Source organism: Gorilla gorilla, chromosome 1 (assembly GCF_029281585.2).
Source record: "Gorilla gorilla gorilla isolate KB3781 chromosome 1, NHGRI_mGorGor1-v2.1_pri, whole genome shotgun sequence".
Lineage (NCBI taxonomy): Eukaryota > Metazoa > Chordata > Mammalia > Primates > Hominidae > Gorilla > Gorilla gorilla.
This window is the reverse complement of record NC_073224.2, coordinates 233,915,044-233,934,961: the sequence shown is the minus strand read 5'-3', so window position 1 is coordinate 233,934,961 and position 19,918 is coordinate 233,915,044. Positions and strand designations below refer to the sequence as shown.

General features: G+C 46.1%; 1 protein-coding gene across 1 annotated transcript in view; it reads right to left on the bottom strand.

The window, feature by feature from the left end:
- DNAJC11 (DnaJ heat shock protein family (Hsp40) member C11) overlaps window positions 1-14,911 on the bottom strand; it is a 66,003-nt gene extending 51,092 nt beyond the window's left edge. The window contains exon 1 of the mRNA XM_019010513.4: window positions 14,685-14,911. Coding sequence (XP_018866058.1) covers window positions 14,685-14,756 — 72 coding nt within the window. The 5' untranslated portion in view covers window positions 14,757-14,911. The remainder of the gene's footprint in view (window positions 1-14,684) is intronic.
- Between the last annotated feature and the right edge of the window lie 5,007 nt (window positions 14,912-19,918).

Sequence of the window (19,918 nt, the reverse complement as noted above, 5' to 3'; positions counted from 1 at the left end):
ATTATGATAGTTGGTGCTTACACACTTTAAAAGAAAAAGCAGATTTCAGAGCTAATTAACACCAAGACAGCATGGGTGCTTTGTACTGAGTAAGAGCTGTTCTACGGAGAGAAAGGGTGTCACATATTATTTGGTGTCATTTAGTAGATACTGATTATACTAAGAGACCAAGCCACTTACTTATCAGGCATTAAAAAGCAACTACTTAACCGGACTGGGTAAAAAAAAAAAATTCCCTATTTCATTTTGTAAAGGTTCCAACTATACAGCCTGAGGCTTTACACAATACAGTCCCTCTTTTTTTTTTTTTTTTTTTTTTGGAGACAGAGTCTTGCTCTGTCGCCCAGGCTGGAGTGCAGTGGCATGATCTCGGCTCACTGCAAGCTCCGCCTCCCGGGTTCATGCCATTCTCCTGCCTCAGCCTCTTGAGTAGTTGGGACTACAGGTGCCTGCCACCATGCCCGGCTAATTTTTTGTATTTGTTAGTAGAGACGGGGTTTCACCGTGTTAGCCAGGATGGTCTCAATCTCCTGACCTCGTGATCCACCCACCTCGGCCTCCCAAAGTGCTAGGATTACACGCGTGAGCCACCATGCCCAGCCACAGTTCCTCTTATTCCCAGCTCCGCAATATCCTGATGGCATTTTTCCTGCTCAACCCCCCCCTTTCTCTCATTTTCATTCACATGTAGAATATCTTTGGGAAGTCTGGAAATATGGGATTCATCGTCAAACAGAAATAAACCCCTATGATGTATTTGGAATCATACTACAACATCAAGCACTGTGTAGACTGGAGTAACTCATTCTGTCTGACTGATCTCCACAGGAACAATGCAAGTAGAACAGGATTTAACTTGAGACTAACCTGTATCTACGGTACAAATGCAGCTCCATTTAATTGACAAAAACAAAACAAAACAAAAAAACAACCAAATACCATACAAAAAAATATATCTGATCCATCTGAAACTTACTTTCTTTTACAAATGTCATTAGTGGTGCTAGTGCAAAAGATGATAAAGTAACCTTTTCCCACCACAATAAGAAACATAAGAGGAAGATAATCAATATCTGCCAGATGAAAAGGACAAGCCCAGGGAAAGGGAAAAGCCGTTGTTTCCTCTTCTGGCATGCTATTCAGTCCTGGACTGAGTCTCCATAGGCCCTGACTCACTCTGGAGCCTGAGCATAAAGGCATATGCTTGAATTTGCTCTCTTCCTCTTGTACCTGACTTAGATTTACCAAATTAACAACAAATAAATTCCTTCCAATAATAAGTTCCTCTAGAATTTGATTGCTAAAATTGCAATGTATTCCTCAAGAATACCAGTAGACAAGGTGAGTATGTCGTTAGCAAATACTTACCCCTTCAATCAGTAAGTTTACTGAATGTCAACCGGCTTTAGAAACCACTAGGGGCACAAAAGAAATATAATACGGTCCGTAGCTCAAAGAAATTACACACAGATCCCTATCTATTTCCTATTCCCCACCCCCCAAAAAAACTCCATGCAAACATTGATTTAACTGAACAATATAAAACAGGAATGCTAACATTAATGAGGCAGAAAGAAGTTCACAGAAGTCAGAATGCAAAGAAAACTTCATGGAGGTGGTGAGACCCCAGTGAGAACACAAAGGTGGACTCTGATTTGCTTTGGGTATCCAAGATGGGCTGCAGCATTTCAGGGGAAAATAATAACAGGCCGGTGTTGGGGACAGAAACACAGAACACTGACCAAACCAGCAGGCGTAAAGGGGCATAAGAAGGCAGGAAGTAGGTAAGAAACTAATTTGGACACCCATCTGTCTGCTCAATATATTCAGCAAACATTTGTTAAGTACCATTATGTGCCTGGCACTGTGCAGGGGATATAATGGTGACTCAGACAGCCACGGCCCCTGACCACATGGTGCTTCCTCTGCGGTGGAAGAGGGCAGAACATCACCACAAAGTAGCCAGAAAATACACAAAACATCTAATTTATACAGGGCTTTAAAAATGGAGCCAAGGAGTTTGACCCTGACCCAAGAAATAAGAGGAAGTCCTACAAGGTTTCTGGGTAGAGAAATAATGTCACCAGTATTATTTGTTAAGATTAATTTGGTACAGCTTGACTGAAACAGACAACAAAGAAACAAAAAACAGAACCAGAGAGAGCTAAAGGAAACAGCAGCAGAAATTCAAGGCTGAGGTTGTGCGGCCAGCAGCCTGGAAGCTGAAACAGAAATGAAGGATCAGAGTCTGCTGAAGTCCTAGAGGATTCACGGATCTACGGGACAGTTACTGAATGTGAAATGGAAAAGAATCAACGAGCATTCCAGGGTTTTGGCTCGAATATGGGTTAGGGAGAAATTGGGAGGTAGTCAGGCTTGGGGCAGAGGTGAATTTGAACACCTAGGTGGCGTGATGTCCAGAAGGCAGATAGAGATGCAGGGTTGAAGCAAGAGACTTAAAAAGGGGGCTCACGCCTGTAATCCCAGCACTTTGGGATGCTGAGGCGAGCAGATCACCTGAGGTTGGGAGTTCCAGACCAGCTTGACCAACATGGAGAAACCCCGTCTCTGGTAAAGATACAAAAAAACAGCCAGGCATGGTGGCGCATGCTACTCAGGAGGCTGAGGCAGGAGAATTGCTTGAACCCAGGAGGCGGAGGTTGTGGTGAGCTGAGATTGCACCATTGCACTCCAGCCTGGGCAACAAGAGCGAAACTCCGTCAAAAAAAAAAAAAAAAAAAATCCAAGGAGGTGAGGACTGAACTGGAGAAAGGGCTATGTAAGGAGGACAGGGAATGTGCAACTGGCAAAGTGAAAAGGAAGGACCGAGACGCATCACAGAGCTTTAAAGGCTTGTCAATGGTGTCACAAATGCATTTACACAGATTTACAGCTAACAAAATAATTCCACTATTTCCTCACTTAATACTTTTAATATTCAAAACGCCTTGAGGTTGGTATCAGACTCCCATTTTACAGATAAAAATCCCGAGGATCGGAAAGATCAAGTGACTTATTGAAGATGGAGGAGGAGTTTATTTGGTTATGGACCCCTAACCCGAAAGATTGTTAGAAACTAATAATGTGTAGCCTAACTCAAACCAAACTTAGTTCATGAAAGTGAAAGGCAACATAGAAGGAAGAGGCGTTTACAATATATATATATACCAGATCAACGATTCATCCAAATTATATAAGTAACCAATAAGAGCCTTCCTTATTAATGGCTATGCTCATGACACTAATAGAAATACACGGCACTCATTTGACAGTCGCATACCCACTGCTACGTCAAGCATTTCCATGCACTCCCACTTCATTCCCACAAAAGCTCTACGACAGTAAAACTGTCTGGATTTTCTGGATGAACGGGCTCAGACAGGTTAGGTAATTTGCCCCCCACAAAACCTGCTAGAAACTCAAACTCGGATCTGACTCCTGCGGCTGTGCTCTCTATCTTCACAATGACCCCTTTTGAAGCTCCACCACTGTCCCAGGACATTCAAATCATCACCAATGAATGCTCCTTGATGCTTAAACACGCAAGGGGTGGGCTAGGTGATTTCAGTTGTCCTTCACTTAAAACCCCTGAATTGCCTGGGCGTGGTGGCTCACGCCTGTAATCCCAGCACTTTGGGAGGCTGAGGTGGGCGGATCACGAGGTCAGGAGATCGAGACCATCCTGGCTAACACAGTGAAACACCATCTCTACCAAAAATACAAAAAATTAGCTGGACGTGATGGCGGGCGCCTGTAGTCCCAGCTACTCGGGAGGCTGAGGCAGGAGAATGGTGCAAACAAACAAAAACCCTGAATTCTATCACATCTTTGTTGAGGACAGAGGTCAGGCTGACCTACACTGATTTTGGAAGTTTGGCTCCTACAGCCATTTTAGGTTTCACTTTGGAAAGAGCTTAGCAGAGAAATAATCAAATCACAAATGAGTCAGAAAAGCTGAACAAAGAAACAGATAAAACAATTCTAAAAAGTTTCTACAAATAGGAATAATTTTTGAAACTTAAGTGAGTTCTACTTAACACAGAGTTAAGGAAAAAACTTACAAAACTCACAAAACACAATACCTCCAAGATGGCAATATAAATTTGAAAAAAAGATTACACAATTAGTAACAACAGAATCCCAAATACTGAAAAAAAAAAAAAAAAAAAAAAAGGCAGGAAGCACATCACCTGTAAGGTTTACGGGGCAGAGGAGGAATCAGGTCTTGCAGCACACATCTCGGCTACAATCACAGAATTCAAGAACAAATGGGCCCAAGGAGCAAAAATCCCGACTCCCAATCAGAAGTCATTGCAAGGGCTCAGGAAATCTTCCGCTACCATTGTACAACTTGGTTTTCATTACTCTTCCTGGTCATGTTCATATATTTATTTGTTGCCCTTGAGACTAATAGAAAATCAAAAGGCCCCAGTCTCTAGAAACAAGCTCCAGAGTTGCACCAAAATTGATGGCTCAGATCCTATCTTCACAGTAAGAAATAGGCTTATTTATCCCTAAAAGCCTGACCTTATACCTTCTGTCATTCGTGTTCATCTGTTATACCCTGCCTACTCATGCAGACTTCTTGTGGTTGATCTCTATTGGCTTGGCATTTTACTGCTGAAGAATTTTCTGGCTCCTGTCAACTAGGGAGGGTAGGCTGCACACTCAAAACATGCAGAAGTGGTTCCAACAGTCCATGAGCCAAACAGGAATCCAGCTGTCAGATTTTCATCTCGAAGGAGGTTCCACTCCAAGCTGCAAGCTCCTTCCAGGGACTGTGATCTGTACCAGGCATATGCTGTAACAGTGGTAATAATGCAGCAATGTTCTCAATTGTCTTCTTTTTAAGAAATGTGTGTCTCCTTTAAAAAATATATGCTATTTTATTTTTTCATCTGTTGTCTTACATCCTTTCTTAAACAAAGGTGTAAATAAGTAAAATTAAAATGAAAGGTTAATAAAAAGCAGACACTAAAATTCTACAGCCAAGCAAATCATGTTGCTCTCATGTCCCCTATTTTCCATTGTTTTATTACTAAATTCAAAGCAAATACAAAAGTTTTGCATTGAATTCTCTTTAAGAAAGAAAATAAAAGAGGTGTTTTGGTAGATAATGCAAAATTAGAGCATTAACATTTCAAGAAGCAATTGTTTGAAATGCCCAAAGCAGAAAATAACTGGCTTATAGATCATTAAAGAAACACATTGTGAAATGTAACCTCCCGTTTGCCAATCACATTATGAGATGACACTGGAAGTGGTGGGGCATCCTCAACAGCCCCCTCCCTGCACACAGGCAGTTTCTCTAAACTCCACTTCCCGGGCACCCTCTTGAGCCCATCCCCACCCCCAGCTCTGCCTCCTCTCTGCTTGGCTCACAACTATCCTATCTTTACCCCAAACACCCAAAAAAGGTTATCCTTGAGCCTGCACCCTACTCCCATACTTAGCCCCAACTTCCAGGAAAGCTCCCTATCCCCATGTCAACTTTCCAGGAAGCACAAGTTCAGAGAGATCACTGTCTTTTAAAAAGAACAAGCTCAGTGTTTCGAACAGAAAGTAAAAAATGCTTCAGGAATTTTTTTTTTTTTTTTTTTTTTTTGAGATGGAGTTTTGCTCTTGTTGCCCAAGATGGAGTGCAATGGCATGATCTTGGCTCACTGCAGCCTCTGCCTCCCGGGTTCAAGTGAATCTCCTGCCTCAGCCTCCCATGTAGCTGAGATTACAGGCATTTGCCACCACGCCTGGCTAATTTTTGTATTTTTAGTAGAGATGGGGTTTCTCCATGTTGGTCAGGCTGGTCTCAAACTCCTGACCTCAGGTGATCTGCCCGCCTCAGCCTCCCAAAGTGCTGGGATTACAGGCATGAGCCACTGCGCCCAGCCTCTTTTTTTTTTTTTTTTTCTTTGACAGAGTCTTGCTCTGTTGCCCAGGCTGGAGTACAGTGGCACAATCTCGGCTCACTGCAACCTCCGCCTCCTGGGTTTGAGCAATTCTCCTGTCTCAGCCTCCCAAGTAGCTGGGATTACAGGCGAGCATCACCACACCCGGCTAATTTTTTTTTTTCGTATTTTTAGTACAGACAGGGTTTCGCCATGTTAATAAGGCTGGTCTCAAACTCCTGACCTCAGGTGATCTGCCCGCCTCCGCCTCCCAAAGTGTTGGGACTATAAGGCGTGAGCCATCACACCCAACTTCAGGAATTTCATAAACTAATGCTTAGCATACATTCTAGCACTATGATTTTTAGTAATATTACAAGTGGATAGCAAAGTTCATCCTTAGCCAGGATGAAGCATACCAAGCATGTCCTTCACATTTTAAAATTTATTTATGTACACGTCTTTCACATTTTTAAATTTATTTATTATTATATTATCGTTTAGACGGATTCTTGCTCTGTCGCTCAGGCTGGAGTGCAGTGGTGGTGCGATCTTGCTTCACTGCAAACTCCATCTCCTGGATTCAACCAATTCTCTTGCCTCAGCCTCCCGAGTAGCTGGGATTACAGGCGCCCACCACCACACCCGGCTAGTTTTTGTATTTTTAGTAGAGACAGGGTTTCACCATGTTGGCCAGGCTGATCTCGAACTCCTGACCTAGTGATTCGCCCGCCTTGGCCTCCCAAAGTGCTGGGATTACAGGCATGAGCCACCATGCCCAGCCTTTTATTTATTATTATTATTTTTATAGGAGTCTCACTTTTTATAGACAAAGTCTCGCTCTGCTGCCCAGCCTAGAGTGTGGTGGTGTGACTGTAGCTCACTGCAGCCCCAAACTTCTAGGTTCAAGCAATCCTCCTGTAACCAAGTACCCCCATTTTTTTTTTTTTTTTTTGGAGACAGAGTCTCACTCTGTTGCCCAGGCTGGAGCACAGTGGTGCGATCTCTGCTCACGGCAACCTCCACCTCCCAGCAGAGATTCTCCTGCTTCAGCCTTATGAGTAGCTGGGATTACAGGCGCCTGCCATCAAGTCTGGCTAAGTTTTGTATTTTTAGTAGAGATGGGGTTTCACCATGCTGGCCAGGTGGGTCTTGAACTCCTGACCTCAAGTGATCCGCTGGCCTCGGCCTCCCAAAGTGCTGGGATTCACAGGCATGAGCTACCATGCCCGGCCCCATTTTTCTAAGAGATAGTTTAATTACTTTCTCCTCTCCCCCTTTCCCCGGTACCCTGCTTCCTACTTAGCCCTTTAGAAATGCAAATATAACCTTTCCCCTCCCCCTCACCAGACATCTTCTATGGGGCAAGTTCAGCTAACTATGTGCTCCAAGACGGATCTCTTGACAGTGGATTTGCAGACCAAATCATGTCCCCATGGCCACTTTTACTTCTTTCTGCCCAGGAAGGTGCCAACTCAATTGCCAGTTCGATAAAGTACCCAGATAGCAGGGGGACCCCTGCCCTTGCTCATTTCCTCCTATACCTTATAAAAGTACCTGCTTTCTGCTCTAAAAGTGAAGCGGTACAGCAGGACATCGTGCCCCTTCCCCAAGCTGACTTCAGAGTAAATTCACTGGCTCTGTATGCGCCTCACTCTTGTTAACTGGACTCTGCATGCGGTAAACAACTGACCTGCTTTTCGGTTGCACCTCCACCTTAAGCTGGACTACAGGTTACAGCTCATGCCACCATGCCCGGCTAATTAAAAAAAAATTTTTTTGGCTGGGCGCGGTGGCTCACACCTATAATCCCAGCACTTTGGGAGGCTGAGGCGGGCGGATCACAAGGTCAGGAGATCGAGACCATCCTGGCTAACACGGTGAAACCCCGTCTCTACTCAAAATACAAAAAAAAAAAAAAAAAAAAAATTATCCAGGCATGGTGGTGGGTGCCTGTAGCCCCAGCTACTCAGGAGGCTGAGGCAGGAGAATGGCGTGAACCCGGGAGGCGGAGCTTGCAATAAGCCGAGATCGCACCATGCACTCCAGCCTGGGCAACAAAGAGAGACTCCGAATCAAAAAAAAAAAAAAAAAATCAGCTGGGCGTAGTGGCAGGTGCCTCTAGTCCCGGCTACTCGGGAGGCTGAGCCAGGAGAATGGCGTGAACCCAGATGGCAGAGCTTGCAATGAGCCGAGATTGCGCCACTGCGCTCCAGCCTGGGTGACAGAGTGAGACTCTCTCAAAAAAAAAAAAAAAAAAAAAAATTTAATTAAAGATGGAGTCTTGCTACGTTATGCCACCCAGGCTGGTCTCAAACTCCTGGCCTTAAGCTATCCTCCTGCCTTAGCCTCCTAAGGTGCTGGAATTACAGGTGTGAGCCACCCCCCAATCCTTATGTCTTTTTTTAAAATAAGCAAAACTTCAAACTTATCAAAATCCAAGAAATAACAATATATATTAACTAAATACCTACTTATGACAGGCAATTTATATACATTCTCAGCACCTACCAACGCACATACCACACAGGTCATCCTGGCCTACAGTAAGTGCTTAAGCCATTATTACCTGTTACCTACATTCTAACATTAAAGAAACTGATGGCCAGGTGCAGTGGCTCATGCCTGTAATCCCAGCACTTTGGGAGGCCGAGGCGGATGGATTACGACGTCAGGAGTTTGAGACCAGTCTGGCCAACATAGTGAAACCCTATCTCTACTAAAAAAAAAAAAAAAAAAAAAAAAAAAAATTAGCCAGGTGTACTGGTGTGTGCCTGTAATCCCAGTTACTTGGGAGGCTGAGGCAGGAGAACTGCGTGAACCTAGGAGGTGGAGGTTGCAGTGAGCTGAGATTGCGCCATTGCACTCCAGCCAGGGTGACAGTGTGAGACTCCATCTCAAAAAAAAAAAAAAAAAAAGAAATTGAGAAACAGAAAGGTTAAATTACTAGCCTTGAAGCATAGAACTTCCAGAAGAGTAAAATGGGATTTGAATACTGGACTCCAGCTGCAAAGCCCTACATGGTGGCCTCCCTCTATCCCATTGTTAACTAAGAAGTACTGGTGCCTCCATTCTGCAGGTAAGTAGAGGCTGAGGTTAAATGACTCGTTGAAGGTCACACAAGAGGCAGGCAGCATGGGCTGAAATTCTTGCTTCTCAGCCTCTTGGCTTACAGAACACCCTATGGAATGCAGACATCTGGATAAGTTGTTTTTGGACAACCGAGGCTTAATTCTATGTGCCTGAGGCACACATTTAACTGGAGTCATTATAAATATCAAACTTTAACATAATGTAGTAGATGGAAAATGAAGGAACTGACCTTTTCAGAGCCATCTTTATTTCTTTTATTAAGACAAAATTAACTGCCCATCATGAGGTTTGATAAGAAAGCAATGAATGTGTAAACACACACCGCCTCACTGCTTTAGGTATTTGAGTGGCTCAAATTGGCACAGTTGAGCCTTTTTACATGTCAATTTCTGCAGATGGCTGAGTCAGTGGTCCTGATTGGAGGGTTTGCTGCCTCCTTCTTTGTGGGTGACTTTGACCCGAGGACAATCTTGAGAGTGACAAGGGGACCTTCCTCTACTCTTCTAGCCCTTTCTTTCAATCTGCAGTTCAAACTTAACTGGTGGGCCTCATTCTGTGGCTGTAACCTGCAGCTAAGGAAACCCCAACAACACAGAATTGTGAAAATAATGATCTACCCTGTACCAGAGAAGGAATGAAAATGCAGGGACTTGGGGTAAACTTTTTACTGGTAGGTGATACTTTTGTACTTCTAGTTTCATGGCTGTTCTGGAAGGATGAAGATCTCAGAACACTGACCTCCATATATGGACTGCAAGAAAAAAACTTTATTTATTAACAACTTCATTTTTTACTTAACTGTGTTTTTCCAAAAGTGTTTAAAACTTGAAAAGGAGGATGGCTCCTTAAGGTTAAAACAATTGGAACCAGAGATCTTCAAACAGGTTACAAACACTGCAAAAATGAAATTCTTTCAAAGACATTGATAAAGTTAGAACTGTAGCCATTTGTCTTGGGAATAAATTAGGTTTGAAATGTGTCAATTAAAGTTCCTAATTAACGGATCAGGTAAATTTAACTCTGATTTATAGTTAAGGAATCCTTTCTCCAAATAAATTTTGGAAAATCATCCTGGAAATCTTAGAGGAGTGAGATTTTAGGCACCAGATGATGCATCTAACACTAAACCAGAAAACCAGTCTGGCTTTGGTGTGCCCAGTGAACGATAAATTACTCCCTCCTCTCAGTGTGAGGCAGGCATGACAGATGATGGCCCTGCTCTGTAAACAGGAAATCTAGAAGGAGAATCATTAAAGATCATGGGTCTTGTCACAGGAGAATGGGGGGTCCTGTCCAGCTGCCTGCTTCACTCTCTCCAACAGCGGCAACAACGGGGTCTCCAACCTTTTAGCACCAGGAACTGGTTTCATGGAAGATAATTTTTCTGCAGACTAGTGGGAGTGGAATGAAACTGTCCCACCTGGGATCACCAGGCATTAGTCAAATTCTCATAAAGAGCACCTAACCTAGATCCCTTGCATGTGCAGTTCCCAATAGGGTTCATGTTCCTATGAGAACCTAATGCCACCACCAATTTGACAGGCAGAGCTCAGGGGGTAATGCTTGCTTGACCGACGCTAACCGCTTGCTTGCCCGCCACTCACCTCCTGCTGTGCGGCCCAATTCCTAACAAGCCACAGACCAGTACTGGTCCATGGCCAGGGGGTTGAGGACCCCTGCTCTAGAATACAAATTTAAGGGGATATTTTAAAGTTTAAATCCTGGAGAGGGAGATTCTTCAGCTGATTGTTGACATTTCTATATTAATCCAATTATATACCTCTATTATGCTTATAATTTTTTTTTTTGAGACGGAGTCTCGCTCTGTCACCCAGGCTGGAGTGCAGTGGCGCAATCTCGGCTCACTGCAAGCTCCGCCTCCTGGGTTCACACCATTCTCCTGCCTCAGCCTCCCGAGTAGCTGGGACTACAGGCGCCCGCCACCACGCCCGGCTAATTTTTTGTATTTTTAGTACAGACGGGGTTTCACCGGGTTAGCCAGGATGGTCTCCATCTCCTGACCTCGTGATCCGCCCGTCTCGGCCTCCCAAAGTGCTAGGATTACAGGCGTGAGCCACGCACCCAGCCTATGCTTATAATTTTAAAGCAGGATTCCCTGGTTTTGTCTAGAATTGTTTCCATTTGAGATTTGTAAAGAAAAGTCTCTGAACTCTACTGAACATTGAGAGTTTTGAGGACACTCTTTTGAAGGTACTTTGAAGTATAAGTGGGAAGAGGGCCTTGCCTCTCACAGCTATACTTAAATGGCAACTACTCTAGAACTGACAGCAAACACACAAACAGGTATTAAGATATTCTTCCAACCACACATTAAGATTTAAGATTACTCTGACTTTTTTCCAACTAAATCACGTTATTTCAACTTCACGTTTGATTTCACACAAAAAATTCCAGTAAATATCAAGTTCAGACATCACCTTCAGAGCTTCTAATGGAATCCCGGGATGGAAAACCAGCACACCACACCTGAGTATGACATTTAACACCGAGTTTGCTGACGAAGACAACAGAAAGTGACTTCTGCAAGGGGGCATGTTTCATATGGATTTAACCTATAGCCATATAGCCATAAATATGGAAAGTGCCTTCACTCATTGGGAGAAGTAAAAAAAAAAAAAATTTTACGAAATATTTTTTGGCTGGGTGCCGTGGCTCATGCCTGTAATCCCAGCACTTTGGGAGGCTGAGATGGGCGGACTGCTTGAGCTCAGGAGTTTGAGACCAGCCTGGGCAACACAGTGAGAACCTGTCTCTACAAAAACTACAAAAATCAGCCGGCTGTGGTGGTGTGTGCCTGTAATACCAGCTACTCTGGTGGCTGAGGTGGGAGGATCACCTGAGCCGGGGAAGGTCGAGGCTGCTATGAGCCACGACTGCGCCACTGCACTCCAGCCTGGGTGAAGTTTAATTATATATATAAATATATATATCTATGTTTTTATATATACTTCATCCTTAAGTCTAATAACAGCAACAGGCCTGGCCAGGCATGGTGGTTCATGCCTGTAATCCTGGCACTTTGGGAGGCAGAGGTGGGAGGATCGCTTGAGCTCAGGAGACCAACCTGGGCAACACAGAGAGACCCTGTCTCTACAAAAGATACAAAAATTAGCTGGGTATGGTGGCATGTGCCTGTGGTCCTAGCTACTAGCGAGTCTGAGGTGGGAGCACCTGAGCCCGGGGAAGTCAAGGTTGCAGTGCACCATGATCCACCTCTGCACTTCAGCCTGGGCAACAGAGCAAGACCCTGTCTCTAAACAAACAAACAAAATTTCTTTGGCTCCCATCCGTAAGTCCAAAAACAATGACAGGCTCTACAGTTTCAGCAGTTTGAAGGTATACCTTTGACAACATGTTCGCCTAGGACTCTGGCTAAAAGTATTATTCTAGACCTGCTTGATCATCTGCAGCAGCTGCCTACGGTTCAGTATGCCTGATAAATGGCTGTTCGATTACTGACAACCCAGACTAAGCACGAATGATTTCAGAAAGGCTGGCTTCATTTATTGCTTGACTTCTAAAAACTGGAAAGAAAGTATAACTAGCCAGACATCTTCATTTAAAGGGAAAGAGACTGAAGGCTAAATAGGTGATTAGCCGATTAAAACCTAGATGATGGGTTGATGGGTGCAGCAAACCACCATGGCACATGTTTACCTAGGTAACAAACCTGCACGTTCTGCACATGTATCCCGGAACTTAAAGTATAATTTTAAAAAAAAAGGAAAAAAAGGAGTGATTAGCCCAAAGTGTTGATTAATGAGAACAAGAACCCCCAGGTGCCCTATGGCAGCCTAACAAAATCTGCAATTCCCAAAGATATTTCACTGGACATTCTCATAGTACAGTGGCCCATACATTCGAGGGATTCTTTCATGAGGTGCTCAGTATCAAGCCTCTGAGCCCAAGCTAAGCCATCATATCCCCTATGACCTGCACATATACATCCAGATGGCCTGAAGCAACTGAAGATCCACAAAAGAAGTGAAAATAGCCAGGTCCTGCCTTAACTGAGATATTCCACCATGGTGATTTGCTCCTGCCCCACCCTAACTGGTCAATTGGCCTTATGACAATACACGCTCCCCGCCCTTGTGATAATGTACTTTGTGATATTCCGCCCTTAAGAAGGTACTTTGTAATATTCTCCCCACTCTTGAGAATGTACTTTGTAAGATCCACTCCCTGCCCACAAAAAATTGCTCCTAACTCCACCGCCTATCCCAAACCTATAAGAACTAATGATAATCCCACCACCCTTTGCTGACTCTCTTTTCGGACTCAGCCCATATGCACCCAGGTGATTAAAAAGGTTTATTGCTCACACAAAGCCTGTTTGGTGGTCTCTTCACACGGATGCGCGTGACACTCAAGGATACAGTACCAGAACTAGCAGCTTTGTAGTCCAAGGATTGGTAAGGTAAGGTGACAGACTAGCATGGAGCTCACAAGCTGGGCTCCAGAGTCAGACTGCCTGGGTTGAGTTCAGGCTCTTGCACTTTCTAGTAGTGTGACTTTAGACACACTACTTAATCTCTCTATGCCTTGGTTTCCTCAAGTGTAAATCAAGGGCTATCATAATACTTACCTTAAGAGCTATCCTCAGAATTAAATGAGATAACAGTACAAAGTTCATTCAGCATAGTGGTCCCACACAAGATAAGTTCGTATTATTAACACCACATAGACTAATATTTACTGACAACACACACTGAACCCGCTTTGGTTAGCATAGCCAAACTTGGCTAGCTTTCATTACCACTGGAAAACCTGAGAGATGGAATTAGGAATTCTCTGGCAGGGCTAAAAAGTCTGGACCCATCGGCTTAAAGAAACTGATCCACCTCATGACCTGACCCTGGAAGCCTTCTCGCCCTTCACACCTATCTCAACTCCAGACTAGTCATGAACAAAGGAGTGTAGTGGGGCCCTACTACTGCCAGACTATGTGAGACTCTCTCATGTTATCTTTTATTCGTTGAGGAGACAGGGTACAAGTGCTTGGTGTGAATGATGAAGCTGTTGTTAGGGCACCACTTTTCTGGCCTAGGGCTTCTTCCTAATCTGCAGCCTCCGAGCCGAGGGTCTGTGTCCCGGAGGCTCTGCCTGCAATTTCTGGACAGCGGGTCCAGGGGAATGAAAGAGGGCACGAGACGCGTGCCTCTGAGGATGGACCCACTTCAGAGGCAGAGCGTCCCCACGAAAGACTCGGGGACCGGAAAAAGCCCTAAGGACGTTCCCTAGTGGCCTTGACCTTGGTGGGTGAGACTCAGTTCGCCATCCTGCTGGCGACAGGCGATGACACAGCCCCTGAGCCAGGACGAGTACGTGGGCTGAGCGCGAGACGGGGTCTCGGAGGACTGCGAACCCCACTACGGTGGCCTCCTCGGGGCCCCCGTTTCCTCTTGTGCGTGCGGGGGCCTCTGGCCCTGCCCGGACACAGTGCACGCGGCGCACTGGCCTCCAGGAGCTGGGGCGGAGGCCGGCCCCGGCACCCCCGGCGGGAGGGTCTGGGCAGTGGGGACGGCTCCATCGGGCGGCTGGCGTGCACGTCGCCGGGGTCACGCGGCCTCCCCGCCGGACCCGAGCCTCCCGTGGAGGGGGTGGGGCGGCCACCGCCAGCCCGGCCCTCCCGAACCACCGGGCTCGGCCTCAGCCCCCAGAGCGTCCAGCCGCTGGTCTCACCTCCCTGCGCACGTTCAGCAACGAGTAATAGTCTTCATTGTCCAGCTCCTCCTCGCTCAAGGCCGTCGCCATCTTCGCAACCTTTCACCCCGCCAAACCGGCAAGGCCGTGCTCAAGAGGGGCCAGTGATCCGCGTCAGGGACAGCGCGGGCCAGCCCGGCTGCGCCACAGCGGCCCCTGGCGGCCCGGAGCCGTCCGCGCCCGGCAGGAGTGCGCCTGCGCTTTGCGCCTCCGCGCGGCCTAGGGCGGGACGCGGCGCCTAGGCAGCCCTGGCGGGGTGACCACGCGGGTCTCTCTTCCTGCTCCCAATGGACGCGTGGCACGCGGCGTGGCTGCGTCCTCGGGGGCCTGAGATCCAGCCAGGACTCCCTAGGGCTTTTCCTGTACTAGAAAGGGAAACTTTGCTTTTTTTTTTTTTTTTTTTTGAGACGGAGTCATACTCTGTCGCCCAGCCTGGTGTGCAGTGGCTCAATCCCGGCTCACTGAAACCTCCACCTCCCGGGTTCAAGCGATTCTCCTGCCTCAGCCTCCCGAGTAGCTGGGACTCCAGGCGCGCGCCACCACGCCCGGTTAATTTTTTGGTATTTTTGGTAGAGACAGGGTTTCACCATGTTGGCCAGGCTGGTCTGAGGCTCCTGAACTCAGGAGATCCTTGGCCTCCCAAAGTGCTGGGATTACAGGCATGAGCCACCGCGTCCTGCCTAGAAAGGGAAACTTTGAAGTCACCTCCAGGAGATTGTCATCCTCTGGGAGACAAACCCCTGTGATACCACCTGTTACCCCACTGGCCCCAAACTGCTGGAAGAAGGGCGAGGTGCCCCCAGTGCAGGGTGCATCCGGATCCCAGATATCCCCCAAATGAGATTTGTTCCTACCTCCATTGTCTTTTCTCTTGGCCACCCAGAAGCCTTCCTGCCCAGAACAGGCCTCCTCATTTTAGTTATTTGTTATTGCTCTAATTTAGGAGCACCTGGCCATCTTTTCTGCTGCTTAAATGACAAAGCAATAACTATTTGGTTCCTGATATAATTGTCTCTGGCAGGCATGTGTACCTGCAGTCCCTACCCCAGAGCCATTCTCCTGTAAATTTCTCCCTTATAATTTATCGGTGGAGTCTAATTGATTTCAACCTGGTGCCTGCTGTTTGGTGCATTATTAAAGATGTCTTGGTTACAATAATCTAAATAATTTAAAGGTCTTCGAAATGATGCCATTGTCAAGGGAAGGTGGACAGCAGCCCACCCTTGCCACCTGTTTGGTTCCCGCTGACCTGCGCAAGTCTCAGAAACCTTTGTTGTTCCTTTACTAACCACCAGTCCATAGCCATCCCCGTTGCCCTTCATAAGCAGGTCTCCTGGGAAGCCCCGAACACCTGTCTGTGGATTTGAGAGGCTGATTTCTTTCTCTTTCTAATTTTTGGCCAGATGTGCACCATCTGGGCCTGCGTCTCATCCCTTCCAAGTTGCCCAGCCCTCTTAGGATCTTTTGGCATGAGACACTTCGGTGTGCTGAGACAGATTGTTCGGGTGGGTTGAGTCAGCCTGAAACAAACTGTCAGCCCAGGTTGTAAATTAAGGGCTATTTCTTTAGTTGTGTGAAGCTTCTCCACAACAGCTTCCATGGTCCATCAGCTCTTCCAGCAATGTTATGGGCTTTGCCTTTTTCTCCTTTGCAGAGAAAAGAGCTGTGTTTAGGGCCAAACTGCATGCTGACATTTGACAGTCTTCAAGAATTTCTTTCTTTTTTTTTTTCTTGTTTGAGACAGAGTCTCACTCGGTCGCCCAGGCTAGAGTGCAGTGCCACGATCTTGGCTCACTGCAACCTCCGCCTCCCAGGTTCAAGCGATTCTCCTGCCTCAGCCTCCCAAGCAGCTGGGACTACAGGCGTGCGCCATCACACCCAGCTAATTTTTGTATTTTTAGTAGAGACGGGGTTTCACCATATTGGCCAGGCTGGTCTCGAACTCCTGACCTCGTGATCCACCTGCCTCGGCCTCCCAAAGTGCTGGGATTACAGGCGTGAGCCACGGCACCCGGCCAAGAATTTCATACAGAGAGACTGGGGGTAAAAACGACAATGTGGAGACATTCCTTTTTCCCTTAGGTTTTTTTTTCTTTTTTCTTTTTTTTTTTTTTTTTTGAGATGGAGTCTCACTCTGTCGCCCAGGCTGGAGTGCAGTGGCACGATCTCGGCTCACTGCAAGCTCCGCCTCCCGGGTTCATGCCATTCTCCTGCCTCAGCCTACCGAGTAGCTGGGACTACAGGTGCCCGCCACCACGCCCGGCTAATTTTTTTTTTTGTATTTTTAGTAGAGATGGGGTTTCACCATGTTAGCCAGGATGGTCTTGATCTCCTGATCTAGTAATCCACCCGCCTCGGCCTCCCAAAGTGCTGGGATTACAGGCGTGAGCCACCGCGCCCAGCCTCCTTAGGTTTGTAGACATTAATTGGGCCATAATGCTTACTTGGGTAGAGAAGTTCTTTGCCATCCCTCCTCTGCTTTGGAAAACACAGCCTCTAGGAATTATATAAATGGAACATAACATATGTTTCACTACGCCCAGGTCTGTGTTTCTATGATTGAGAATGACCTGGTTTTTATCACCACTCAAACAAGATAAATAGTGACTCAGGAATGCTCTGTGGCTGTCCTCTCTTGGGCCCACGAGATTTTGTGTTATGGTTACTTGGAAAGTGGTGGTGATAAATAGAAAGCTAACTTAGATGCTCCAAAGGCTTGAGGAATGTATCTATTTCTGAGGCTGGCTCTCTCGTTTCTCTCCTCCAAAACCCTAATCTTCAACGGGCAAAATAATGGAAACCAAAGGCAGTACAAATTTATAAGTTAAAAACGTACATCCAACAAACTACTCACGCCGAGCAACTGACAAAACCCAGCCGCTTTAACTCATGCCTTGCACTTTGTTTTCTTTTTCTTTTCTCTTTCTTTTTTTTTTTTTTTTTGATATGGGGTCTCACTCTGTCACCCAGGCTGCAGTACAGTGGTGCAATCATGGCTCGCTGCAGCCTCCACCTCTTCAAGCTTAGGTAATTCTCCCACCTCAGCCTCCAGAGTAGCTAGGACTATAGGTGCCCGCCACCATACCTGGTTAAGCTTTGTATTTTTTGTAGAGACAGGGTCTTGCTACGTTGCCGGGCTGGTCTGGAACTCCCGTCTCAAGTGATCTGCCCGCCTCAGCCTCTCAAAGTGCTGAGATGACAGGTGTGAGCCACCATGCCTGGCCTTTTGGTTTCTTTTTGTTGGGTGAAACCACAAAACAGTCTGTAACATAGCTGTAAAGCAAAACTTAATAGGTGATATTTAAATATAAACCGATGTAATATATTTATGTAACTATACATACATGGGCATATGTATTTTATATTTACGCAAATATTATATGAGATATACGCATTTATGCAACTGCTAACAAATTCTCTCGTCTTTATTTTATTTATTCTTTTGAGACAGAGTCTCACTCTGTTGCCCAGGCTGGAGTGCAGTGACATGGTCTCGGCTCACCGCAACCTCCACCTCCTGGGTTCAAGTGATTCTTATACCTCAGCCTCCCGAGTAGATGGGATTACAGGCATGTGCCACCATGCCCAGCTAATTTTTGTATTTTTAGTAAAGACAGGGTTTTGCCATGTTGGACAGGCTGGTCTTGAACTCCTGACCTCAAGTGATCTGATCACCTTGGCCACCCAAAGTGCTGGGATTACAGGTGTGAGCCACTGCACCCAGCCAATTTTTTTTTTTTTTTTAAGGTGGAGTCTCACTCTGTCTCTCAGGCTGGAGTGCAGTGGCACAGGCTTGGCTCACTGCAACCTCGGCTTCCTGGGTTCAAGCGATTCTCCTGCCTCTACCTCCCATGTAGTTGGGATTACAGGTGCCTGCCACCATGCCCAGCTAATTTTTGTGTTTTTAGTAGAGATGGGGGTTTCGCCATGTTAGCCAGGCTGGTCTCAAACCCCTGACCTCAGGTGATCCGCCTGCCTCGGCCTCCCAAAGTTTTGGGATTACAGGCTTGAGCTACCATACCCGGCCCCATCTTTAAATAGTAAACATAAGAATATTTACCTCCACCATGATTCATATACAGAATGACCCCAAAACACTTTGGCTTCCAGCACAGCTACTCTGTGTAGCCACTCAGGAAGGTTTCTCTGTTAATGGCTCAGTCCAGTGCTGGGACCCTCCCTCTAGCACTGGATGTAGGTTGCCAGATGAAATACACTATGCTCAGTTACATTTGCATTTTAGATGAACAATGAAGAATTTTTTAGTATAAGTATACCAAGGACTGGGTGCAGTGGCTCATGCCTGTAATCACATCACTTTGGGAGGCCAAGGTGGTCAGATCTCCTGAGCCCAGGAGTTCAAGACAAGCCTGGGCAACATGGTGAAACCCCCAACTCTACACAAAATGCAAAAATTAGCCAGGCATGGTGGCACATGCTTTTGGTCCCAGCCACTTGGGAGGCTGAGATGGGAGGATCACCAGAGCCCAGGGAGGTTGAGGCTGCAGTGAGCTGTGATAATGCCACTGCACTCCAGCCAGGGTGACAGATTGAGACCCTGTCTCAAAAAAAAAAAACAAAAAAAAACCATATATATATATACACACACAAACGTTGTATGGGGATGTATACATATACTAAATAACTACTTTTCTGGGAATCCTGGTTTATTATTTTATTTTATTTTATTTTTTTGAGATGGAGTCTTGCTCTGTTGCCCTGTCTGGAGTGCAGCGGCATGATCTTGGCTCACTGCAACCTCCGCCTCCTAGGTTTAAGCAATTCTGGTGATCAGCCCACCTTGGCCTCCCAAAGTGCTGGGATTACAGGCGTGAGCCACCGTACTGGCCAGAATCCTGTATTTTGATTTGTAACCCCAGCTGGAGGCCTTGCAGCCCTTCCCCTTTTTCCTGAGTAACGCTCCTGAGAGCAGAGGTGGGCAGCCTGCCCCACCCCTTCTACAGCCAGGCTGAATCCACACCCTCTCTATAATTCAGGAGGAAAAATTACCTATAACCTTTTTATTAGTCCTTTGTCACTGAGTCCAGACTGGGATTTACTGCATGCTTGCCATTCATAGCCTGCCCTTCCTCTCCCTCATGAGCTCTGACAACCCTGTTAAAGGAGATAGGGAAAAAAGATCCTTTGCTTAAGGAAAGAAGTGGAACTTTGCCAGCATTCAATAATTAAATTTTCTTGATGTTATCTTCTTT